Here is a 27,796-nt window from a genome sequence, read left to right on the forward strand (position 1 = left end):
GATTGCAGTGGATGCTTTAAACGGTCCTATATAGGATGCATTTGAAATGAAATGCACATAATTATAGTTCGACTGTGGTGCATAGAACGACATTACACACAATACATCGCCCACACTCAGTCGTGATGGATGTATAGGAGCATCGATTATGATAATTCATTTGTCCTTTAGGTCCCCGCGCTCTCTCTCTCTCTTCTCTCTCTCTCTCTCTCTCTCTCTCTCTCTCTCTCTCCCTCTCTTTCGCTGTCTTTTCATCTCTCTTTTAATACTTCACCTCTTATTCTTGACAGATATACATCCATTTCAAAGAACTTTGCCCTTTAGTTTTTTCTTAGCCATGTTTTAGTCTTTATTTTCAAACTCCACACCGATACAGAGACCCAAACATACACATTTATAGTTTAGACGACTATACATCATTATAATTATGTCTATTATATAGCGTAGGCCTATATATAAATTATGTATGTATTTATATACATATATAAGTTAAGAGTATACATCACCCATTAATATGTTTCAACATCTATGTTTAGTTACGCTGTTAACTTAACAGTTATGAAAGTCTCCTTTGAAGGACTATCGACATTGTCTTCGAGTACATTTGACAATCACTTACAAATTAATCGATTCTTGGGTTTTTCCAATCAGGCCTGAAAGATAATACACTGTATTAGTTTCGAAACGCAAGCCAGTGATGTGAAGGTAACAACGTTATGTACTGCCCAATTTCTTGGAAATACATCCGTTGAAGGAAATGGGAATTACAATTGCACTTTTAAAGTGAGAAAAAATGTCATCACAAAGCTACGCAATGTTGCTTTTGTAGGTTTTCCCGTTATACTTTGTACGAGCATTGCCTCTATGTTTAATAGCAAAAAACGTTATACAGTGAAACCTAATATGATGACTATCAGCATATTGTTGATCATCGTGATAGTTTATATATTTCAAACTATTTTGTAATCGTTTCCATGACTTCTCTTTTACATTGTTTTTTTTATAGCTCTTTCCATTTTGTTATAAGTGAAATTATAACTGAAAATTTAGAATATGGGGAGCTTTTTAAGATTTTTTTTTTTTTTTTTTTTTTTTGGGGGGGGGGGGGTCTGTTAAGACTTCATTTGTTCTCATGAAGTTTTAAACTCATGAAATGTCCCACATCACACACACATATTATAAGAGAAAGAGAGAAAACTGTATGATTCGCTAAATAATATGTTTGTGTGCGCGCGTGTGTGTGTGGATGTGTGTGAAAGTGTTTGTGTGTGTGTTATTTACATACGTATTGAATTATCTGTCCGGTTCGATCATATCGATCAGGTATTGTTTGTGTTTGTTGATACACAAACGAGTATAAGATAACAAACTTGTCAAATATAAGAATAGTTGATTAAGCGAAAACTAATATATTATTATGCCTCTATTCACTGAAAAAAAGAAACTGCGTTTTGACGAAAATATTATTAATAAGTTGTAAATGGTAATATTCCTTCGATCTCCAATAAAACATATATTAATGGTACTTTGTAAATTTATTTTATTATCGTTTTTTATTTGTGACAGACAAACTCGATAAATCGTTTTTATAAACTTTATTACGATAATGATAATGATAATTATAATAATATTTATAATAATGATAATAATAACGATAATAATAATGATAATGATAATAATAATAATAATAATAATTCTATAATTGAAAGTGGTAAAGAGTAAATGTAGAAGACACAGCATGGAAAGGCAGTGAATGAAGATAACATGTTCAAAAAGACAAAAATAAATGCACAAATCCATGCACCTGTTGCTAGAACACATTATGAAGCTGAAGAGATGGATCCATGTAATACATGTCCCATATTGCTCTATCCTCGCATGCCAAAAATAACGCCGAGCTGTGACTCATCTGAAGCACACTAATTTGTCAGAGTATTTTCTAGTTGCCATGTAGGCTTCCGTTCAGAGCAAGGAGTATACGGAACGAGTGACGTGAATGGCGAAGGAGAAGGGGTGGATGGGCGGGGGGAAGGGGTAGGGGGCTCGACCTCCTTTCATTTCCCCCAAAAACTTGCTAGTGCCAAAATTGGGTTATCGCCATTGTCATGTTCAAAAGAATAAATATTAGACTGCGGTAGACAAAGGAAGAGAGAGAGAGAGAGAGAGAGAGAGAGAGAGAGAGAGAGAGAAATGGTGAGACAGAGGGAGGAATGAAAGAGAGGACAGAAATCTCATAATGATCATTATGGGTATACCCAACCTTGTACACTCGGTGGTATATTTAAAACAAAATCATCACTTAAATAGTAAACTTTCTCTCTCTCTCTTCTCTATAGTCTCTCTCTCTCTCTCTCTCTCTCTCTCTCCTCTCTCTCTCTCTCTAATTCTCCCTGAACACACACACGCACAAACACACACCCTCTCTCTCTTTCCTTCTCCTCTCTTTCTCTTCCTCATCATCAACCCCATCCCCCTCTCCCCCATTTCTCTCTCCCGTTCTCTTCGATTCCCTGTATGCATTCGACGACACAATATACTCATACTCTTCCATGCCTCTGCCCTCTCATGCCCTATTCTCCAAACTTTGCCGAAATTGCATTTACACTTTATAATGTCCCTTTCTATCACCTGCTTGTAAAGGGCATTTAATTTTCCTGGCTATGCCCTTTACACATAAATTATATCGACTAGTTTGGCAACGTCTATGAATAATGATTCTAGCGGAAATTGTTTCCTTCTGATGATATCCCTTCAAACTTCCGGCGCAGGGAAACGATCTATTTAGGTTCTACTACGGTAAAAAGAAACAAGATTGTTTGCCATTGAGAAAGTCTTCTTCAATGAGATTTTGTGGACGACGACAGAGAGAGAGAGAGAGAGAGAGAGAGAGAGAGAGGGAGAGAGAGAGAGAGAGAGAGGAGGGAGAGAGAGAGAGAGAGAGAGAGAGAGAGAGGAGATAGAGAGAGAGAGGGGGGTGGGTAGAGAGAAGGGAAACAAATACGACTTCTCAATTTCGGGAATTTATTTCAAGAAGTGAATGGTTTTTTTATCGAAATGTCATCATGATTACCTCAAAATAAATTTTCGGAACCACGCAGACGATATTATACCCCTAAACTAAAGATTTTGGTCTCCATGAAGATCTTCATCTAAAATGACTTTAAAGAAATGGCAGGAACAAACAATTGTGACCTCGCCTAGATAACTGTCTCTCACTGTGATAATACCCCTCACTTCCTCTCTACCTATCTAGAAACTGTGACGTATCCTGGATGATTTTCCTGGATTTAGGACTTCGGACTTTTGTTGTACAAAATACTTGGCAAGCAACCCCCCCCCCCCCCCCCCCACACACACACACATAAACAGGGAGGAAAGAGAGAGAGAGAGAGAGAGAGAGAGAGAGAGAGAGTGAGGTCTTACTGGAGGGTGAGAGAAAAAAGTAGCAATTTTTACCGGGTAAAGAAATGTGTCTCTCTGAACCCCCCCCCCCCCCCAATCCTGGATCTTCCACTGAAGGTAACGTCAATTTGACTAATTTTCATCAAAAGGACAGAGAATGATGAAAAGCATTTTTGTTAGAAATGAAACGTAATGAGTTTCTCGACATTCTCGACAATGCCTGTGAAGGGCATGTTTGTAATTTCAAAGTGAAAGTGTGCCTCTTAAAAAAAAAATTGTTTAATATAAAGCATGCTTACGCTATCTTCTGATATCAAGGGGAAGGTGGAGGGGGTAATGAATCCTTTGTATAATAACGAGTGTTTTCGCCAATGTCATTCCTTATTTCTTGATTGCAAAAAAATATAACAAATAAAATGTGTGTAGTCACAGCATAATGATGATTTATAGACGAAAAACTCCTTCCTAACTCTAGAGCGTATTAAAATTGTCATAATTCATATCATCAATTTAGTAGCTGGGTGGTGGGGGTGAGCAGGTAATGTGGTTTCAAATGACTTTCTTGAAATTTATTAAAGTGATTATAATGATGATCCTGTTCTTCATATTCAAAATTAATCTGGACACAACAAATTCAGTTTTAACCTATTTTACGTTACCACGTTTTCCTTCATCAGATTTCTAAACAAATCAAAGTGTTTCATTTTGTATTCATGTGCATAATTATGTTTAAAACATTTTATTTGTTAGTCACCGAGAATTTTTTTTAAATCGGGACGTGCATTTATTTCGTGATTTTGGAAACTAAAAGACACATACAAAATACAAAGAAGGTGTCGAAGTGGTCCAACCGAGTGGTCCACCCCTGGAACAGCTTACCACATAACATAGTGTCTGCACCCACTGTGACTACTTTTATGAGAAAACCGAGAGCCCTTCCCATAGGACAAGGGGGTTAATCAACCAAGTATCGAAGTAAGTAAGTGAGTGCTTTTTGACCAAACAAATGATGGCGCTGTTTGAATAATTCTCTTCTCAACGTTGACAAGACTATATTTCGTTCAATTTATTCTACTTCCAGCAAACGTGTAACAAGGTTTGGATATACATGTACATTGATCAATAATGACAAGGTCTTTCTTACAAGGAGAATAAGGAGGTTGAGGAAGAGGAGGAGGAGAAGTAGAACAAGAAAATGGACAAAATGGAATACAAAAACAAATTACGACATACATTTTTTGTTTAAACAGTTTAAATAGCGTTATTAAAGGTACTATGTCCCATTTGCAGGCCCCAAAAATGAAAAGGTTAAATTCCAACGGCGTTTGAAAGATATACTAATTTAGAACTTCCCTAAAAAAAAGATGGGGCTTGAAAATGTCTTCAAGTGGGAAAATAACGACTATTAGTTGTCAAATCGACTTAGGAGCTATAGAGCCAATAAGTAATAGTCTTGATTTTCAGACCATTGCACTGAATGGTCATACGTTTTATGCTGCGCAAAGATTCAATCAGTTTAATTTTGGCCATCACAAGAAGTGGGTTGTTGATGTAGACAAATGCTCATGTACCCTTCACTCAATAGTGTCTGACAGTGAAGGCTAGCAAGTAAACAGGTTTCCTTGCATAATTTGAATATTAGGACACTGCTAACATTTAAATTTCACAGATAGGACATACATGACATATTCATAATTCCTGCAAAAATCTACATAATTTGAGGTTGGCTGCAAAAGGGACATAGTACCTTTAAAAGGGATAATGAAGAGTATTGTAACTCGCTGTCAATTAAAATCAGCATGATTAATAACAAATTATTTAGTTTATTTGTTGCTGATGATTAAGTTGTATGGCGCTTGTCATTCAGTTTTGATTATCTATTTTTCTTTTTTCTTTTATGAACATGTATAATCATTAAAAATAAATATTAATGTTGAACATTTCGCTCTCTCTCTCTCTCTCTCTTTGTGAAAGAATGAAAGTAAGGAACAGGAGGAAAAGTAGAATGAGGATGATGATCATTATTATTATTATGCTCATTATTTAAATTTTCAATTTGGGAACTAAAATGAACTTTCAAGCCTTATAATATTGCTGTAAACTTCGTTTTTGCCCAATCGGATGTTAGGCCTGTTGTGCAATTCTTTTAAATGTTGATATCAATTGTCCTCTTTATTCTACTACACACTGACAAAAGGGTGGGGCAATGTAGTGGCTCAAACCTTTTTATACATTTTGTGGGAATGTGCAATAACAGATTCCGATTCTACGTTTCTGGTTCGCAACGTCGAGGAAGGCACTAATTTGTTTGTTTCGCTAGTTGGCGCTATTGCTGAATGCACTGTTCGACTACCCTCGTAGAAATCCTTGTGGTCCTTTGACGGGATCGAGTTTGCAGAAATTCGGCACTGTTAAAAAAATATATATCATTCATTTTCTTTATAATCATTACATTACATTATTGTTATGGAGGAAACATATGTAGCGTTGACAATCTCAGAATACTGTTTCAAGGCGTACAGAGGGCCTTAATTATTTATTGTGATTTGATTACAAAAAATATTTACGAGGAAGTAAATTTACGAAGAAGATTGAAAACAACATTTTTTGAAGGAGGGAAAGTGAATAATATAATGAACCAAATAGATTGATACCCCTAAGTGTCACCAAGCGGTGCTTTAGGGGAAAAAAAGAAATGTATATAGCAAGATCATACAACTAAGAAGAGAAAGAGAAGAACACGAGGAGAGGGTGGGAGGGGGGGGGGGAATAAAAGGAAAAATATATAACAATGTCCTCCATCATATTCCATACACTTTGATAAAATTGAAATAATAATCATGATGTTATATGCTTATCATTATTTAAAAAAAACAGCACTTAATAGACTAATGCTCATAAACGAAGACGAAATATATAAAAAATATAATAGTTAAATATTACTCTGCAATGTGATTTCTCATACAAGCTAGGGCATTAGCACTATATTTCATAAACCCTGCCATATCCCTTTCACCTCTTCCTTTTCAACTTATATTCTTGCCAACCAAATAATCACCAACATAATGATTGTAGGCCTACCATATAGCTTTTCCAACCAACTAATCGATACCACTCATTTTACCACCATATCTCCACCACCACCAATTCACAACATGATCCATCATTACCAAAACCACCACCAGCCACTACCACCACCATGTACCATTATCATCGTCGCTAACACCACCACCACCACCACCACCACCACCTCTACCATCATCATTAACACCAACACTACCACTGCCACCATCACCACCACCACCACCACCACCACCACCACCACCACCACCACCACCACCACCACCACCACCACCACCATCATCATAATGTATTACGGCCATCGCCAGTGGCGCCGCGGCAGGCGATAGCAAGGCCTCCCGTAGCTAGTTGGCCTAACCTTCAGGCACGAGGTCACTGCCTTCGACAGTCGTGCGCGGAGTGTACGATTCATAGTGCGTGCATATTGTACGCGTACGCAATACCGGCGCGGCGATATAGAGCTCAATGCCAAATCAGCTGTGCTACTTGAGTTTGCGAGATCTCTCTGTATTGCGTTTACGTACGTTGACGGGAAATACATGTACGCTGTGTTGTTATTGGGAATGCCGTAAATCCACTAGAGAAATATAATCATTTGATGCCATCTATCTCGCAAGTTTTCACCATGCCAAATCCATCGGTACGACGAGAGGGACCGATGAAACTTCGGTTGACAGGTAAAGGCATAATTTCGAATATATCTGGAGTGTATTTGATCAGTGTATTTCGTGAAAAAAAGCCCAAAACGTCCACTGTTTATCAAGGAGTGTTCGATCCAGCAATGTTCTTTGTCGGATACCGGGCGCGGTGCACAGTGGTAGAAGAGTGAAGGGCCCCCGTGTACATGATGTATTTCCACGTTGATGAGCTTTAATCATGATATCTTGAATTTAAATCTTCCCGATAAAATAAAGTAGAATTTAATTTTGTGCATATCTAGCCCAGGTCAAGGCCAAGGCCATGTCATTATCAATTAGATCTACCGGTTACGCGGTAAGACCGTAAAGGGGGTAGAGATAACCTGACCATCTTTATTTTACAGCCGTAAATTTGTTCATTTTATTTTTAGATTTTGGATTTTACTGCCTCATGTTCTAAGTACAAGTATTCTATGTCATTAAACAAAGTTTTTGCAGTTACCAAAAAATCGACCATCAGGTAAGAAAATAATAATCAAAATCAAATCTTGAGGGAAAGTAATAAATACAATAATTATAAAAAGTTAAAAACAATTATGAATCATTGCAGTGGAAATGGATAGTGGAGGGCAGTTTAATAAGTTGCAGTCGTGAGCTACATGTTCATGTACTGTACATCTAAAATCTTTGTCATTTTGAATTTTAATTTAATCGTGATCTGTTATGTTTTACATCTGACTTTGTTACCTGGCAATTTTACATGTACCTGCATACATGTATATTGTCGCTCTCTACTATAGCTAGACCGAATTTTCCGTCTCTTTCGTTCGTTAGCCTCTTATTGGGGTAGGGTCGGCTCTCTCTTTAGAGACGGAAACCGTCTATACACATTCCCTTGATAACGCCACGGCCATTTCAGGTCGTAGCGTTTTGCCCCCAAAATCCCCCAAAATGTCATTTTACCTCGTGCACATCCACATGTAAATTAGGCCTAGGCTATAATAAATCAGTTCCACTTACCAACTTGACTGAAATAATCAGTTTAATAGTCCCTTTTTAGGAAATTATGGGTCAAAATCGAAATCCATTTTGAAAATCTTTTTCAACATGGATTTCGATTTTGACCCATAAATTCCTAAAAAGGGACTATTAAACTGATTATTTCAGTCCAGTTGGTAAGTGGAACTGATTTATTATAGCCTAGGCCTAATTTACAATATAAAATGCACGAGGTAAAATGACATTTTGGGGGATTTTGGGGGCAAAACGCTACGACCTGAAATGGCCGTGGCGTTATCAAGGGAATGTGTATAGACGGTTTCCGTCTCTAAAGAGAGAGCCGGCCGACCCTACCCCAATAAGAGGCTAACGAACGAAAGAGACGGAAAATTCGGTCTATACTATAGCTAGATAGCGCCAAATGTCGTATGTCTACAAAGTAATATCCTCTCTATTTTAAAACATTAAATATTATTTGTCAAACTTGACTCTAGTTTAAGCACTTGATTAGACACTCAAAATCCAGACCATACCATTTGAATGTTAATGTAATAAGAGATGAAGACGCTTTTAAATTTTCCAGACTTCCTCTTTAATAGGAAATTAACCCTTGACACGTTAGGGGGGGGGGGCAGACGAGAACAATCAGACCAAGAGCGAAAATGAGAATATGTTCATAGTCTACAGTGGATGTACACATAATATATTGTTGGAGATGCGTACATGTCACTGCAAATTACACACATGTAAAATACTTGTTATTTTAATAGGCAAATATACTTGTAGAAGTAAACTGTACATGTAGACCTAATCCGTAAAGCAGGCAGTTTGGTGCTGTTGATCTCCGACACTTAACAGAAGAGGAAGAAGGAAAAGAACAATTTATACTAAAAAAGTATAGGCTTTGAACAGCCCCAAGACCAAGTGACATGTTTAATGGGGGAAAGGGCAAGAAAAGGTCAATTACCTCTCATCCCTGTCTGTCTCATTGGTGGTGGTCAAGTCTTTTGACCTGAGGGTCATTGTTGTGTGGATCCCTTGAGAGATGACCTGGCTGGTGACCTGAGATGTTATGCATTCCAGGACACACAGGTCTCCTCTCTGTTTAGGATCATCGGGGGTTTTTCACAAAGACTAAGATCGACTTAAGTTGGACTTCACTATGGCAGGCCGTTCATGTCGCTAGTTCCTAAGGGACGTATAAATCGTGGTCACAACTCTACAGAATTTACACATGTTGATACCTGTAGTTCATTATTTGAGGGAAAAATATTATCTAAAGATCATAACTGAGAGACCAATAGTGAGAGCAACCAGTGGCATGAACAGCCTGCTATAGTTAAGTCCAACTTAAAGTTGATCTTTGTCTTTGTGAAACATTCCCCTGGTCTGTAAAATGTACAAGATATGGCATGGTGCAGCAAGTGTCAACGTGCACTACTGAGCAGTGTATTTCACTTGTAACCTATTGACTACTGACATGTCCCTTCCCATAGGGCTCCATGGGTTATGGATTAATTGGAAGGTCAAGATTGTGTTATTAGAATGGTAAATCAAATTTGAAGAAATGTGATGACTAAATTCTGAACACAGAAACTTTCATGAAATAGAAACAGGATTCAGATTCATGAAGGGTTGTCTTGAGAAGGGCTGTCTTTAGCATAATTTGTGAACATTTCTTGTTTTGATGAATCTTTAAAAAAAAGATATACAGTAAATATATTTTTGTCATGATATAGTATGCTGAGCCCAGTCAGCTAGTTTAGTGTAGTAAAATCACAATGTCTGGAAAATAGTTGAAATGGGCCTACATGTATATGTTATTGATTCTTACGAATTCTTACAGCCTCTGTATTCTCATATCAGACTGCCCAGTTAAAATAAGGCAGAGCTCCTCTCCTTGACTACTGATGAGATGGACCTTTTGCCCTACGGAGTACAGATGGACCTTTAGCAGTGTGCTTGAATAGACCATAAATTTGCTGGCAGTGTATGTACATGTGCATTGTTACAAGTGGCAGCTTTGTCCTTAGTACTTCAATAATCACTTCACAGGTTATTGCATCCTTTTGTTCTGAAAATGAGGTTGGCCAGCTGGCTGCAGTGTGTTTTTAAGAAAGAAAAGAAAAAAAAATTGTTTACACTTCAGCTATATACATTTAACATTGTTTTTAGGGGTTGGATAGGTCAGATTGTCAAGTTTGCATTGTAAGCCTCTATGTACAAATGTACAATCTTGAAATTTGCATCAAGTAACCACCTCCAAAAAGTCTGACATTGTGGTCTACTTTTATGATTCTCGCTGTGATATAGTTTTCATGAATAGCGGTATGAAATCAAAGCTTAGATTTAGATTATTCTGGCAGTGTTAAGTTTTTACAAGAAAATTGGACAATGATTGTGACATTGCACACTCGACCACACCGTGCTGTTGAAATTGGGGGAGTTTGAACAGACACGAGTGGGAACCGGAATCGGTTCTTGTCAAGAAGTGCCCAAGCCTAATATTGGCCCTTTCAATTGTGTTGATGAAGACACTCAGGTAGTCGAAATCCCTTGTTCACTTCCCTTTAAAATCGTTTCGATTTCACTCACAGCCAGCTTGACACACTAGTAAACGCGATAACGTCAACATGTGACGTATTTGTCTTGCTTGTATGTGCATATGTCCCGCACGCGTCTCTTTGAATGAAGTCAAATCACGTACCGGTATAGATGGCAAGGTTTGTACTATCATCATAACTAGATAACTAGTTGTCAACCGTGCGGGTACTTGAGCATTCGACTTCCCGTCACAGCCTTACTAGATAACATCATGGACGATCGAGGTGACCATCAACACCAATGTGGAAAAGTTCTTGATTCTGGTATTGGACAAGGTAGACATCGCAGTGGAATGACGCCATCATGTCGCAGTTCACTTTGTCTACGTGACAATCGAAGAGTCGTGAATGATGCGACCATGGATTGTACTTTCACCCAGGACGTCCTCCCTGTGGCCTCCCTGCTTGCTTCACAGTCAAGTGAAGGCTTCAGATTTTGATGAATGGTGCACAAGCCGGTAAAGTGACATCACACACCGGCCAGGTCAGGGCTCTGAACTTCCATTTACATGTACATGTATATATTCATTTATATTGTACAGATAGAGAGTGATTGTAACACGTACAGTAGCCACTGTCACTCCATAGTATGTGTGTACAATTATCATCATGATGATAACATCATTGAGGTGTTCACAATTCCATTAGAAAGTACCGGTGTGTAGGATGCTATTAAAGCTAACTACTCCAATGTAACTGCTAAATACATGTATATAAATGTGTAGAGTACATCAGATCTACATTTATAGTAGGCCTACTAGAATATGACAACTTTGTGTTTCTAGTAATAACGAAACATCTGAAATAATTAAGAGAAAAGAGTAAATATACACTGTACATGTACATGTACTGTAGGTAAAAGTACAATGTAGTATTCGCAAAGAAAAGTTACTAATCTACATGATATGGTCTGGATTAGAATACACCCAATTGTTTTTTGTTTTAAATATCTCCTGACCCACCACGTAAATAGCAGGAATTAAGTTTTTCTGGTAAAACCGGTTTTAGTAGTACAGTATTAAATTGACACCGGTATGAATACCACCATCACGCGCCTAGAAACAAAGTATTAGGCGCATTATAAATGTGAGCTATTATTATTATTATCAAAATTTTCATACCATGATACTGCCATACAGAATGTCTCTGAATTTATACCACTTTTAGCATTCAAATGTATAGTTTGATGTCTATTTGTTCAAGGCATACTACCTATATTAAAAATATAGATGTCCCACGAGTTATACATGTACAGTAGGTCTAAATCTTACATTTATTCTGTTCATAACCCATCCAGGGCAGCAGCGGCGGTGGTGATGACCAGGAATGTTTAATAACTGATATCAATTTTAAATACAACACATCATTTATTCATGGCTAGGCTTGGAATCATGCTAAGATTTCATGCCCCTCGATTGCTTTTATTGTTAGAAAAATGTCTTTAATTACAATCCGTCTATATACTTGCATTATTCATAGCGAGATGAAATCATGGATTTTCTGATCTTAGATTTTTCTGTCATACAAATTTGGTGAGAGTGAGAAATGACTTGCATAATGCATTTCCAAGGTTTGGTTTACAGTAGGCCTACATGGACATGCGAATAATGCATGAGATATGATCCCTACACGAACTCCTATGCACTTTGCATGTCCAGGGGCTTGAGTGGTCTAAATTTGGTCTGTGTCTGGTCAGCACAAAGTGGACGTGAAGTAACGGGATACTATAATTGTGAGCATTGCGAGAAGTGTGAACTTGCTGTCTTTATGGGCTGATTAAGATGCTGCCTAAGTCTACACCCCCTATTACCCCAGACAGTCGATGAAAGCTTCATTGGGATCCAACTGGCACCTACCCTTATAGAAACTCCTACAAGTACTTGTAGAATATTCCTCTTTCTTTGACTATCTTCTCTGCATATGAAGTTCAGTAGACTAAAACAACAAAAAGGAAAGATATTTAATGACAACACAAGTAATTTTGCATCAGACAAGCCCTCGTCAGCCCTGCAGACTATGCTTTTATCTGGATTCCTATATCTCAAATCTCTCTCAAAACAATCCTGTCTCCTCCCTAGCTCGCTCCTCCGCAATAGATCTTGAAGACAATGCCTCATCATGATCGTCATTAAAAACCAAACTGCACTTCCTGCACCCAACATGTTTACATGCAATCATCGTTTGTAAATCAAACCTCAATTTGAAGATGAGCTGTCGTCTATAAACCAAGTTACGAGATCAAAGCAGGCTGGCATCACTGGCTCTGCCTCTCTCTCTCCTTAGAAGTCCTAAGTGCTTTTGTCATCGTATTTGCATCTTGGCGCAGAAAAAAGGGGAGACCCGGCGGATAATCTCTCGTCTCCCATCAATTTGATTTGTCTGCCCAATTTACTGAATATCGTTCCCATTGTCATTGCAATTAATGCTCATCTCCTGTGCAGTCCCAGTGGCACCTCTCACAATGAGGCTTGTCGTTCGCAAGCCTGGCTTCCTGCTTGATCTCTGTATAAATATGTAATGTGAGATACTGGCAGTTAGAGCTCAGCCAGCCTCTTTTCAAACAATGAATTATAAACAGAGGCCAAAATCCTTTTTTTTTTTTTAATATAGAAATTAAATATGATTTTCAGTGATATATTTGACTTTCAGAAATGTCATAAGGAACATACATTGTACATTTAGCCTATAATTAACAATACACATACTCTAGGATAGGCTAGTATCTCAACACTTGTTAGTTCTACAAATAACTATTCCCATCATATTTCCATCATATTTCCAATTTTCTCAAACCATATTTTCATTAAAATTAAATGCTGTCGCTAATCGCTGAAATGCCAAAACATACATCTGCAAGAGGGAGAGAGGGAGAGTCCTTAATTCTGAATTTTATTACCATTGTGACTGTTTTATTTACTTTTAATAATAATAATAATAATAGCTCGTTCTTATATAGCGCTTTTCAGGACCGGGGGCCCTCTCATTAATATTGGGTTTCCAAATCATTTTTGTCCATGGGAGAGTCAATTCTATAACGTCATGAGTAAGAAGTAACTGAGCAAAAAGGTGTGTGAATGCACTCTCGCACTCTGCAAAGGACATTATCGCCCTAATGTAAATTGCAAAATATTGTACAGGGACATTTCGATCTGCTCCCAAATGAAATATAACAGTTAATCAAAACCTTAAAATTATTTTAAACTACTGTGGTCACAGATCATTAGGTTTATGGCCCAATCACTTTCTACACAATTTACTTCAAACATTTGCATGTAACTGTAAGCAGTCATACCGGTACCTGTATATCTGAGGTGGATAGTAAATTTTACACATGTATACTTACTGGCACGGAGGCGTATACTTTCCAGTGGAACCAAGAAGATCGCTGGCAATGGTGGCACATCTACCTGTAATTTTTATAAAGTTTAAAACATAATAAATTTTCATCTCAACCTTGCATTAACAATTACAACTATAGGCTCTATTGTTTTTTTTGCAATGATTAGTGGATTTTCGAGAGCGCGACTGACCGAAAGGCGTAAAGAGATGCTGGATCAATTTGAGGCATAGTCCAGACATAAAGGGCTAGTGAAAAGATCAATTATTTCTTCCATCTCTGATCCCTAAATAATAGGCCCTATATATCTTGAACATCTGTGTTATATAGATATATATATGCCTGCTGTTGTTGGACCCGTAAGGCGGAGATCACAGATGGGTTGCTTAGATACACATTTTTATCTGTCTGGCTTTACTCTCATGTACATGTATGCACAGTATGTTTCATGTGCTTGTTCTCGTATCTCCCATACAGTAGGCCTAAGCTCCATGTACAGTATACGTACCCGCATCCATGTTGGCCTACTGGAGCATCTGATTGATCTGAGTGCATTGTAGTAATAATAATAATGATAATGTTTTTTATACATGTAAATGTTTTGCCAGTATCGGCCAGCGTAAGTGCTTTATGCATGTAGCTCTTGCTCCAAAATGTTATACTGATGGACATGTACATACCGTACGTAGTATATATGAGTTTTGCTTTGTACATGGGTGCACTATTTACTGAATTTATAGTTAAAACAATATCAAATAGTTACCCATTTTAATAGTATTTGCAGCTTTCAATTAAACACTGTTGCTTCAAGTAAGCATAATTTTACATTTTCATTTTCATGTACATGTGAGACTAAACATGTACATATTGTTGTACACAGTCAATCATTCAAAGAATATCGATTGTTATGTTCTTGAGTACAACTCATATTACCAAGGATCGTCAAAAGTATTTAGTATTCCATTAACATGGACTTTGCCTGAGAGGTATGGGAGCCGACAAGTACATGTACATTAATTGTAGGCCTTCATTTATATTTTATTTATGACATGCATGAATCATAAATATTTGTTTATTTCCTTTCTATGGTAGCTCACATCTACATGTAGATGGACATCATACACATGCATTATTGTATAGATCTGGTTCATTGTGTGCCACACACTATGTTCCCCCATTCAGGTTGCCCACTCAACAAAGGCTAAAGCATGTCTTGTGTACATTGTGCATCGTACCAATTATTGTGGTGGGATAGAAAACATAATGTGTGTGTGTGTATTACAAACTGTTGTCCCATATACTTCCTTTTGTGTGGGTGGTTCTTTTGTATTTCTTGTTCACTGGGGTGGAACCAAAAGCTGTCCCAAGGGGAAGTCGGCTGTTTGTACACAAAGGATGGGGGCTCTTCACCGTCTCTGTGAAATTTCAAGAGGGTATTTATCCCTTTGTCCTCAAAGAGGCATGTTTATACTGTACCAGAAGGTGATCTTCATCTACTTTAATTTTGAAGAAAAAAAAAATGGGGGAAATTTGAATAATTAATTTGAAAAAAAGTTAATGTAAGGTTGTATGGTACTGTTAAAAAAGAAGATGAAATGGGGGTGTGGCGCAATCGTTGTCTATCTCTCAGCCTTTCTTTCGAGTCCTGCGCAGCGCAGACAAATATTCAAAAAAGATTCACACCTCAATCTGTTCTTGATGAAGCTTGGGTGCAAGGGAAAACACTCCATTCCTTGGACAAGAACGTAACAATAATACTTGGATTTGACCTAATGTAACTTTTCTGAATTCACAAATTGTCTGGATTTGTGAAATTTGCATGTGGCAAATCCATTGAGTAACAGCATGACCAGGGTGCCAGCTGGTTGTTTTTAATGCTGGTTGATGGTGACCATTTTGCCACTTCCTCCAGTCATTATGTTTACTTTATTTTTATTACAGGGTATGGTTTTCTAATGTTCATAAAGAACAGTGTCATTTCTTTGTGTCGTGGTCGAGTGGTTTAAGGCGCTTGACTGGAAATGCGAAGGTCGAGGGTTCGAATCCCGACACGACACTAATATCCTTTGGCAAGATATTAACCTGCACTTGCTACTCTCCACCCAGGTGTTAAATGGGTACCCGGTAGGATGCGACCGTCATTGTTGGTCAAACAGTTTTTGAGCATCAAGTAACGCCTGGCTGGAGAGTGGACATTGTGCACACAGTGTTTCCGGCAAGCACTGAATCCAGTGACCGGGGTAATAATCTATATAAGTAATACGCTAAGGCTCCGCGGGGGGCGCGACGTCTCGGCGAGCCTTTGTATTCTATTGTTTTTTAATGAGATCGCCGACCCAAGTTGGTGCGGCTATCTCCTCCTGAACCCTTCCCTCTGGGTTCCCGTGCCCGGTGCCATCGTCCGCGGGAGAGTCTACTCTGTGGAATTGGCTATACTCCGCCCGAGGTCCCCCTCCGTGTCGACGTCCAGGGCGAAAACAGACGCGATATGCATAATGCAGGATATGCGTGACGACAGAGATACCTCATGGATATTCAACATTACATCCGTAGACACACGACCGATGACTATCCACTCACATTAAGTTGCGTATTAAATACTCTATGCAAAGGGCGGGATTACCGAGAGTAAAGCATCTTTCTATAGGATGTGCTTTGCATGTAGTAGTTGCACAAGAGATACACGGGGCTTCCCGTCGACGTCCAAACTTAGAGACCTATTTCCATCATGATTGCCACGATTTTTATATAGTTTTCGTGAATGGAGGTATGAAATCAAAGCTTATTTTGTGATTATTACGGCCATGTATACTCAATTTTGATTATCATTTTCTAAAGGAAAGTTTTGACAAGAAAACCATTGGACTGACAATTCAGTCGCAAGCTAACTTCAGTCACCACACATCACAGTGCAGTAACTCCAGGAATCTCCAACACTGGCACCGGGCACCGCAGGCGTCCGAGGCCTGCGGCGCCGGTGTTCGAGCTTCGTGGAGTTACGCTGGAGTGTTATGTGTGTGAGTACAGCTGAGCTGAGCTCGAGTCGAAGACATTTGACACTTTGAAATTGTTATCTGTTGGTTTGCATCATTATTGCCGCGATTTCAATATAGTTTCGTGAATAGATTTACGAAACCTGAGCTTAGAATTAGTAAAAGTATTACTAATGTCTACGTTTTTAAACGACTGTCTGATTTTCTTGTGAAAATTTTACTTTGAAAAATAATTATCGAAATTTATGGTCAGAAATAATCACAATCTAGGGTCTATTATGTTACAGTTCTTGCATCAAATCAATGCATGAAAACTTAGTTATTGAACTAGAAAAATGTTTTTTTTTTAAATAGGCAATTATGAAGAAGGAAACCTGAAACCCTGAGTTGAGTGTATATTTGTTTCAAGGGGCTATAAACCCCCAAAAGCTCGGGGGTTACGTTCTTCAAAGTGGGGGGGGGGGGGAGAGATCAGATCGCAGCGAGTTGAGTGTATATACAATATAGGCGTGGGTCCACGGGTTTCAAGGGGCCATAAACCCCCAAAAGCTCGGGGGTTTTAGGCGTTTAATTAGGGTCAGATGAGCATATTTTTAATACTTTATTTGTGACACTTGCGGGTCACTAATTGGCGTGGGGTCAATACGTGGAGTTGCGTAGTGTTGCTACCAACTACGCTGGCCTACGTACGTTACTATATGCTGAGGGACAGAAAGGGGTACGCAAGATGAACGAAAACAAGTCAACATGTTTAATTTTGTTCGCGTACTTTCAGCGTAGAAACTTGACGCAGAAAGTACGCCTTTTTACGCAACACTATGCTACCCTACGCCAGATCGTCAAAGCACTGAAAGCTTTCCACACAGTAAGCAACCATATAAGCAAACCTGTACGCCAGCCTACGCATAACCTACGCAGGGACTATTTTCCCATTAATACGCAGCCTAATTTCTGCGTAGTCGGTACGCCACACTACGGAACTCTACGCAGTTCCAGTGGCTTAAAGAATAACTACCGGTACAGTTGGATCGTTTTTTTAAATTTTTTATATAAGGCCAAATTTAAAAAAAAACATGTTTAGCGTCCTGTTTTTTCTGAAAAATGGGAAGGAGGATCGAGGCCCTTTTTTTTGTTTTTTGTTTTTTCTTTCAAATGGCTGCCCCGTACATTTTCCCTGACATTCAGGCTATTTTTCAAGATGGCAGCCGACAATTTTTTCTTTTCTTTTTTAAGATCAGAAATACATTTTAGCAGTGCTTTTCATGTTTATTTTCTTTAAAAAAAAAAAAAATCCAAAAAAAAATTCAAAAAAAAATAAAAAAATAGGAGAGGCGGCCCCCAGAAAGGGAGCGGGTGGGGACGCTGTTTTTTTTCTATCAAAAAATTCAAAAAAATTTCAAAAAAAAAAAAATAGGAGGTGGCCCCCAAAAAGGAAGCGGGCGGGGAAGCTGTTTAAAAAAAAATATATATATAGGAGGTGGCCCCCAAAAAGGAAGCGGGCGGGGACGCTAAACATGTATATTTTTTTAATGGCCTGAATGGCAAATAAAGTTCTTGGTGGTTTTAATTTAGACAGTCTCTATATATCTATTTACACCCCCCGCCCCCCTCTAGAATCCCGCGGATTTCCGCGGGTCCTGCTAGTATATTTGTAAAGCGCTTAGAGACATTTGTATTAAGCGCTATATAAAAGCTAATTATTATTATTATTATTAAATGTATTTAGGTGTAATTACTAATGGAATATCCTTTTTCATCATGAGATCAGAAATCCATAGCAGTTTTCCAGTGCTAAAACAAAATATTCTTTAATAACATGTATTTATGATTTTTCTCTCCCCCTTTTTATCTTGTTTCATTACAGTTCTATGTGCTAAGAACATCAGCAAGAAGGATTTTTTCAGTGAGTATTGCATGATTTTCATCAACCAATTGACAACAATTTCATTGTAATAATTTTATTTGTATGAAAGCAAAACAAATTGGAGACACAGAATGGCCAAAGTTTGAAATAAATCGGATCATTACAAGAAAGTTATGAGTATTTGAAATATGAGATCACTGAATCTATGCAAATTGCCAATTGGTAATTTGATCACTGGATTTTGACGTATTCACAGACAACTCTCCCATTTGTCCAGTGCAAAATATCATGAATTAAAGTGCCTACTTAGGCACGTCTCAAAACATATTGTGGATACTAAATACCATGTATTATCAAAGGTTTTCTAAAAGAAAATACCCTCCTGAGTCATATGATTTGAAAAATGAACAATTTAGTCATTTTGGGTATTGGAACGTACATGCAAAAGTTGTCCGGCACTGCCAGTGACACTGTCAATTCAGCCAATTTGAAGCGATTACATGTACATCGCTCAATAATTCGTAACGTTTTCTTATTTTGTCCGATTTTGTTCAAACTTTCATAACTCTGCTTCTCTGACTTTTTTTCTGTCTCTTAGAATAGGTTACCAGTACATTTCGGTTTTGATTTCACTTTAACTCTATTCAAAGTGTAAATACTACTTTCCTTTTTCTAGTGCATTCATGAAACACAGACTTCTCAAAAAAAGATAAAGAAATTTCAAGCGAATATTCAACGCTTCTGTTTGTTAAATGTGTGATTGCCAGTTTCGCTCTTCTAGTATATTTACGAAACACTGTCACCAAAGGTATCTTTAAAAAAAAAAAAAAAAACTATCATTACCAACTACTTTCAATTGAGTGCGGTGTCCAACCAGCACGCTAATGACTAACCAATTTCCTTTCCCATGAGCAGTTTTGTATTATTTTCACGAGGGATGAGTAATTCATTGGTTTGCAAGAGACCCATCCATAACCTTGAACGTGGTGCCCATTCATAATAAGTCATGTCTGTGAATGTCTGATTTAGATATTTGTGTCACTGCACTCTGTTTCTGTTGTCTATCCTACTTCATCATTTGCTCTAATTATTTACACAAGTAGGACTTTTGTTGTGGTTTTTTCCCTTTGCCAATTTATTTCCCTGTCGCCTAGTTCCGAAGCACAGAGGTTTTTAATTGTATTTGACGGAAACAGCAATTTTAATTGTATTTGATGGAAACAGCAATACATGATTATTATGGCATACATGCAGGCCTACATGAAGGATATAGTTTTTTTACTCTGAAGGCTTTTCGAGTTACATTGTAACTTAAAATTCAATCACAAAGAAATGATATATAAATACATTTTAATAAAGGGCCTCCATGTATTCACTCAGTTTATCTCAGAGTTTTATCTTTTGAATGATTATCTGTGTTACTTTGATAGGAATGAGGTATGCGAGAGCTTCAATTATTTTATCGTTTTTTTACTTGAGCTTTGGAAGCTTTTTGAGGGCTAAAGTGCTCACGTCTCACCTGGGTTTTTTTTCACTGCACTGAAAAATGAAGACAACTTTATTTTATCTCTGTGTCCCCAGTCATATATGACATGGAGATGAAATAAAGTGTCTGTTCTGGAAAATATGGAATAGAGGGGGGGGGGGTACTGTAGATAGAGTACAAACAATAGATTCTCTAGAACTGGTTTGATCTAGGAAATTGCTGGGCTTCATTTTGTACTACAAGTTGAATGAAAAGGAACTTAAGAAAGTTACATGTACATAATAAGCAATGAACATGAATTTTTGTTAAGAAGACATGTGTAATTGACAATTAAAGGCAGAGTGCAAAGTCCCTCTGCCCAACCGATCAGCCTACATGTTGACTCCTAGTGTTACCCATTGTTAGAAGCCGCTCGATAGCATACACCTACAGTAGATGGGTTATTGAACTCTTTCCTCCCATCAACTAATGGTCTGTTTGGAGCCAGAAGGGCATTAATTAATATCATTTTACACAGCGTTAGTGCCCTTCTGGTTTCTTACAGATGTTGATTTCAGAGTTATTTGACAGCGGTGTGTAGAATAATTGTTATTCTGATTGAAATCGACACCCATTTTCCCTGTACTTACACTCATTAGATTTGTTCAAACTTTAAGGATGTTTTTTTCTTAAATTTTGAGACAAATCTTTGAGACAAGACAATTGAACTACATGTTTCATCATGACCATACCAAAATGTTAGAAATTGATCGTTAGTACTGTAGCAACAAGGGCTTAACTCTGTGTCAAATGAATTGACTCCGAACGATATACAGAACCCAAAACATAAACTAAAGCGGCAAGGTTTGAATAAAATAATTTGTTACTGTGTTTGAAGGAGACAGAAATTTAATGTAAGAAATGTTTGTACCAGAAGACAGCACAAAATCAATCCAGTTGAGAAAGGAAACTTAACTGCTATCTACTATACCGTTACTGAAACCGAATTGAACAAGTACCAACAGCAAAAACATTATTCTGCAGTAGCTCTCCCCCATCCTCCCTCTGAAAAACCAATTTCTTTTCCATCTAAGGCCAATATCATTGTACTTGTACATTACCTCCAGCAGCCCAACTACGGTGGAAGATTTATGATGTAACTACTATGAATTGGCTTACTGCAATGTCATGTTTTCACATTTGAGTCGAAGCAAACATACCTGTACATGTACAATACATGCAAACGTTTGGAACATTTGTCTTTCCTTGAGGTCAGTCACTGCTGCACTTTGTGGTCGACACATTCCGACATGTTCGGTAAAGGGTGGGGGTCTTTCCCATAGCGTGAAGACATCACCATTGCTCAGAGTTGGCAAGACAGGATAACAATAGTGTGCAAGATTATTTTTAGTTCAGTAGTCGTTGATGGATAAATGGATAAACGCCATGTTTCAACAAGCTGTCCAATCATAGGGGATTATTTTTGTGAAGATTATTTTGGGAGTATAAGGATTAAAGGGTAGAAAAGTTTTCTCATGGGTGTGAGTTCTTCAGAATAATGGAAGAGAAAAGCTGAGAATGTTGCAAACCAGTCATTGATACTAAGGATGCAAATATTTATGTGTACAGACCTAAAGTAGTAAGTACAGTATGTAATGAGCCATTTTGGTAATGTAATCAAATTGTATAGACAAATCTTTGTTAAGTGCTTTGTTACTGTAGCAACATTTAATGAATCCAATTTGCATTCAGACTGTTGAAATATAATGTGCATTGAATATGTTTACATTATGAAAATGGTCTATTCAGAATAAAAAATTTTCCTGCCAGGATACATACATGTATCACTGTAGTTTATCCTGTTTTTACATACAGTGTATGTTTCAGGTTGTAGACATGAATTCCTTTCATTTGTATTACTGTACAAATTTCCATCCAAGAAAAATGTTTTAAGAAAGAAGAATACATTCTAGGAAGAGCTCTACAGTAGGTGGTTATTTCAGTAGCTGCCACTCCTGCAAGGGGGCAAGCCCCCAACTATTTTCAGTGCTAGTCAAGATGAAGGACACAAAAGTTTGGTTGCATGTGAAAGGATTAATGGATGTTATTGTTTCTCTGTCTTACAGTATAGTTACATCACGTGTGTTGATTGAATGTAACATACAAAGCAATCATAAACACGGGACTGCAGACGTGACAGTAATCATGTTCATATTTCTGAGGCACATTTCTCCTGAAAATGGTTTCAGTCTGGCAATATATTTTGGGCTTGTGTGAAATGTCATTCTAAAATGGATTGGACAGCAACAACCAAGGGAGAATAAAAACTGAGTGGCCCTATAAAAAACTTATACAGTGTGTTATTTTGTAAAATATTCATGGATACATGCAAGTTTGACCTTTCTTGTCTAATGTGTTTTCCTAGTTGAGGTCTATTACAAAGGAATTGAAAGAGTCAACTTTAACCTTCTGCACATTATTTAACCTTGATCATTTAGTGGCATACTCCTAGTGCACCAAATCATTTTTTTTTTACAAGCAAATATGTATATCGCTTACATTTTCAGTGGTAAATGTTGGCCTACTCCTCAATACTGTTTACCCCTCAATTTTGATTTTGATCTATCAATATTTATATGTATATTATTATATTTGAACTTTTTCATACCGTCAGATTTATATGCTGTATTCATACAGTTTCCATTTCATCATGGTTTGTGAAATAAATACAAAATGAAATGAACTGATACAGTTGCAAATTTCAAATTCAGACTACTGATTGACCATTAGTACAGTGTTCTTGAAATTATGGAAGTACCGTTATCTGCAATTCTGCATACTCTATAGAATTAAATAATATGAAGTTTTTTAGTTTCACAATGTACAGATAACCATTGGGGCAATAAGTGCTTCAGTCAGATTTTGTGGTGACAAAAATCGTTCAAAAGGCCTACTCAACACATACAAGTACTTCAAAAGAAATGAAACCCTCTCTATCACAGATTAAAGAATATTATCCAAAATAGTGTGGGCTACTTTTAATGTAATCTTTGATAGCAGACAGTTCAAGTTGCTATGAGCTAGCGGAGGAGACTGGCCATGCCTTGAAGCCAGGCTGCCTGGCTTGGCCCAGCCAGGCGTACTGATCAATCAACTTCCGTCTCAAGCACTTGGCTCTTTCACACTGCTGCCAACGACTCGCCAAGCAAAATCTCCTTTTTTAAGGGGCTGCATGACTCAGCTTTTCTCTTGAAATTGGCAACAATGATGTTTTTTTTCTGTCACTACTCTTCTTTTTTTTCCCCCTGGCAAAATATATGTATTTGAAATGTGACTGTATGACTGAACACAACAGACTTTCTTTTGTGATAATAGAAATAGCATTGCAACAGGAATATTCCCCACTTTTATTATTTGTGACGAATTAAAAAAAAATTACCATTATTTTCCTATTCATCAACCAGGCTTTGTGATATTGTGCAGTGATTTGGGTAGTTTGTCTGTCCATTTGTATGTCTGTAACATTCTTTAATCAAAAGATACCCCCCCCCAACAAAACAAAAAAATCAATAAATAAAAAAATCAAAAAAAAATCATCTGTTATAGAAAATACCCTTTGTTTAGTGAGACTGGCATGCCTTTTCCCTCACCATCACTAAACTTACATTAATCTTGGACATGCACCACACATGGCCGTATGCAGGGTTTCATCACATACAATATGAATTAGCAGTGAGAACATACCCCTATCCCCTCTTTCGGAGGCAAAGTAGCGACTGACTCCCAAATCAACTATTCAATTCACTCGGCCATTTAGGCGATTGGCGGACATGGTGGCTATCATTTTAGCGCTGCCCATCCCAAATCGGTCGACCATTTGACCGTCGTGTTGTTAGTTAGATAAATGACCACAGCCTTATGACAGTTGTGAATAAGCAATTACTCCAACGGTTGTCTCTCTCATGGCGAGCTCCCATAACACATGTATATTGAATTCACATCAGCTGCATGTACTATTCTTAATGGTCTCGAGTCCAATTTAAATGGGTCACAAACCAATGCCCAGATGCTGGGGACAGTTATTTTGTAAATTGCTTAAATTTTTTCCTCTGTACTAGTGTTTGATTGCTCAGCTAACCTTTTTTTTTTGTCAGTGTATTTTTTCTTGATTATTGCTTTTTTTTGGATGCTACATATAAAGTGTACTGATGTCAAGACAAACAATTGTCATTAGATCATCTGAATATAAAGTGGATGCCTCTTTTTTTATTTTAATACAAGAGTAGATGTAAATGAAGGCATGTACATGTAAATGAGACATTTTTACTTTTATTCCGAAAATTATTCCAAACTGACATACAAAGAGTGAGATAGCTCACAAACTGTTTTTAATCTTTACCAGAACCTGACCTTCTGTTTATTTAGAGCACACTTTGTGGTACATTGATATTGCATGCATTTGTGTTGCATATGTGCGGTTTCCAACTTTTCAACCATTTTTGTCCTCAGCTGCAAGCTTGTTTGAACTACAAGCTTGATGACCTACATTTTAAACTTGTACTTTTTCCGTAAATCTTGTATATATTATTCCAATATTCCAAACTGACATACAAAGAGTGAGATAGCTCACAAAAAGCTTTTAGTCTTTACCAAAACTTAACCTTTTGTTTATTTAGAGCACGCTATCTGGTACATTAATATTGCAGGCATTTTGTTGCATATGTGTGCTGTTTCCATCTTTTCAACCATTTTATGCTCATCTGCAAGCTTTATATGTGTACTTTATCCATGAATCTTGTATGTGTGTTAATCAAATATGTATAATCTGAAAATGATTAAAGCTGCCAATGTGAGCACAGAGTACGGAACATCATTGAAAAGTGAGGAACAACGATATGGTTAATAATGAGGAAAAGTGGTTATGGTTGCAGCAATACAACATTCAGTTATACAAAATATGCTTAAAATAGATATCTCTGATTAGCTGCCACAGGAGTGGGGAGGGAAGGGGAGAGAGAGAGGGAGAGACTGAGAGACTGAGAGAGGGACAAAAATTATGATCTTCTTAAAGGCCCACTGCACTACTTGTAGCTGCTTGCGCCCTCTATATGACATACAATGCCTAATCGGTGACCATTGGTCCCCCATGATCCCCTTTTTCTTATGTTAACTGAGAGCTGAGTTGATGAGATAACCACCTGTCCAGTGACCTTGCAGGGTAGTCTAATCCCTCATGTAAACTATGGCAGATAAGCTTTAAGGGAAATTTTTGCAAAAGGTATGTTGACATTTTTATATTAATAGTATCAGAGAGATAGGTTAGGGTTAGGGTCAGGCCTTAGCGGAGATCTGCGTTACTTATTTAAAAAAAAAAAATTCAAATACAATCAATATTTTGTCCACATGAAAGATAATACGCTTCAAATTTAAAGAGATAGAGAGAGAGGAAGAGTGCCAAGGAGAGGGAGGGAAGGACAGAGAAATAAGGATCTGTAAAAAAAACTGTACAAAGGGTTTTGTGACATTTTGTATGTAGTTAAGCCTATTCAATCTAGAGGGGAGGGGAGGGAGAGAAAGAGAGAGAGAGAGAGAGGTGTGTGTGTGTGGGAGGGGGGGGGGGAGAGAGGCATAGTTCATGAAAGATTGAGGGAGACACAGAGAAAGGCTGAAAGAAAGGGAAAAAAATCAGATTATGTGTGTCTGCCACTTTCATTAGTTCTTCCTGAGTCACAGAATCAACAACAATTACTTGACACTGAAAAGGATTAAACTTGATTTTGGTTTTCTCCAAGAAAAATAAATTTTCGTGACTCCAAGTAGCCTTATGCTGGCAGACATGTCAATTTTGTTGTTGTCTTACATTGAAGATGTTTGTCGGAGCTTTTACCTGTTTTTGGATTCAGTCAATCTGGTGTCATGTTCTGTGTTGTGGTTAAATACAGCATACCATGTTAATGAATGATGACTCTACTACATGTACTATAAATGCTATGGTAAGCAATGACTGGGAAATACCCATCCTATGAGAGTGTGAATGAAACTTGACCTTATTGTCTGGCAAGCAAGAGTTTGTAACACTTGTGTTATTACTTTTATTTACATATATGGTCCAAAAATTGATATTACATATATAAAATAAGTGAGAATATAAAAGTTAGAGGGAAGTGTACAAAGAGAGAGAAAGAGAAAGAGGAAGGACAGAATTAGAAAACAAAATTGTATACAAGGAATATCCAGACTTTGATGTCTGTTCTTGATAAGTATCATATAATGAACAAATGGATCTGTATAATACCAACAAGCAAAACAATACATTCATTTGTACATTTTTTTTTCATTTTTGTAAAAACCCCAGATATGTTATGAAGCCCCAAGTCTTATTTCTTGCACATTTTTTCCAACAAAAAAAATGACATTCCACATGACATGTAACAGGCAGGCGACTCTGAAGTTAGTTAAGCCAGTCGTTTGTTTGTAGCCCCTGATCAGACAAGGCATTCTCTGGTCGCAAGCCAATTGTCTGCCTGCGTGCAGCCACGCTCTCTCGCCAGTGAGTCATGTGAGAGTGGAGCCTGTCTTGTTTTCGGCCTGTCGCTCGCTGGTAGAAATACCCTCAAATAACCATGGAATAACACAAGTTCAGTATTCTAAATTAGAAATTCAGGAAGAAAGAGGGATTAGATTTACAAGGAAGTTGTAACAACTTCAGAGAAGAGAGGGCAGGGAGTTGAGAAGGGGTAGTGGGGAGGGGGTTGAAATTTGTTTTCTAGAAGGGTAAGAAAGTGCTTGAACATTGGAGGAAAGAGGGGGGGGGGTGGATATTAGGCCTTTACTGAATTAAGTTGAAAAACAGAGAGAGCAAGGAGTTGAGGAGGTGAAGGTGTTAAAAGTTTGATTTTTTAGGAAGGGAAGGGAATCGGAAAAATAGCCATTGATATGTACAAAGAGAAAAGGGGACACAAAAAGCCAAGAAGTCGAGGAGGGGGTGTGACTGCGATTGATAGAATATTGTCCATTGGAAGGGTATAGAAGGGTGGGATTATCAGAAATGGATTTCTCTATTCCAGGGGTGGGAAATATTATCTTTAAATATGTCTTTGATAATCAAAAGTAAAGTCATGATTTAACTGTTTTTTAATGATTTATGAAATAACTGAATTCATATTAATACCTGCAAATGCTATTTCATTAGTTTCTTAAATTGTGATAGCTACATGTGGGGAAACTTTTCAAGAAAGCAAAGAAAAGGGTTAAGAAAAATGAAAAATAAATATCATTACGGTAAAGCAGAAAGGGGGAGGATAAGATGGACAGTGAAAGCCCCACTGTAATGGTGTTATTGTTCTCATTTTGAGCTTGCCTGTCGAGACAATGGTGTTTCCAAATACCAATATAGCACCATTGTTTCATTTAG

The 27,796-nt window shown here is 37.6% G+C and overlaps 1 protein-coding gene across 1 annotated transcript in view; it reads left to right on the top strand.

Annotated features, from left to right (window-relative positions):
- Positions 1-6,942: 6,942 nt before the first annotated feature.
- LOC574887 (E3 ubiquitin-protein ligase SMURF2) overlaps positions 6,943-27,796 on the top strand; it is a 63,174-nt gene continuing 42,320 nt past the window's right edge. The window contains exons 1-2 of the mRNA XM_030984714.1: positions 6,943-7,160; positions 18,918-18,956. Of these exons, the coding sequence (XP_030840574.1) occupies positions 7,082-7,160; positions 18,918-18,956 (118 nt within the window). The 5' untranslated portion in view covers positions 6,943-7,081. The remainder of the gene's footprint in view (positions 7,161-18,917; positions 18,957-27,796) is intronic.

Source organism: Strongylocentrotus purpuratus, unplaced genomic scaffold, assembly GCF_000002235.5.
Source record: "Strongylocentrotus purpuratus isolate Spur 01 unplaced genomic scaffold, Spur_5.0 spur5_scaffold_14, whole genome shotgun sequence".
NCBI classification, from domain to species: Eukaryota; Metazoa; Echinodermata; class Echinoidea; order Camarodonta; family Strongylocentrotidae; genus Strongylocentrotus; species Strongylocentrotus purpuratus.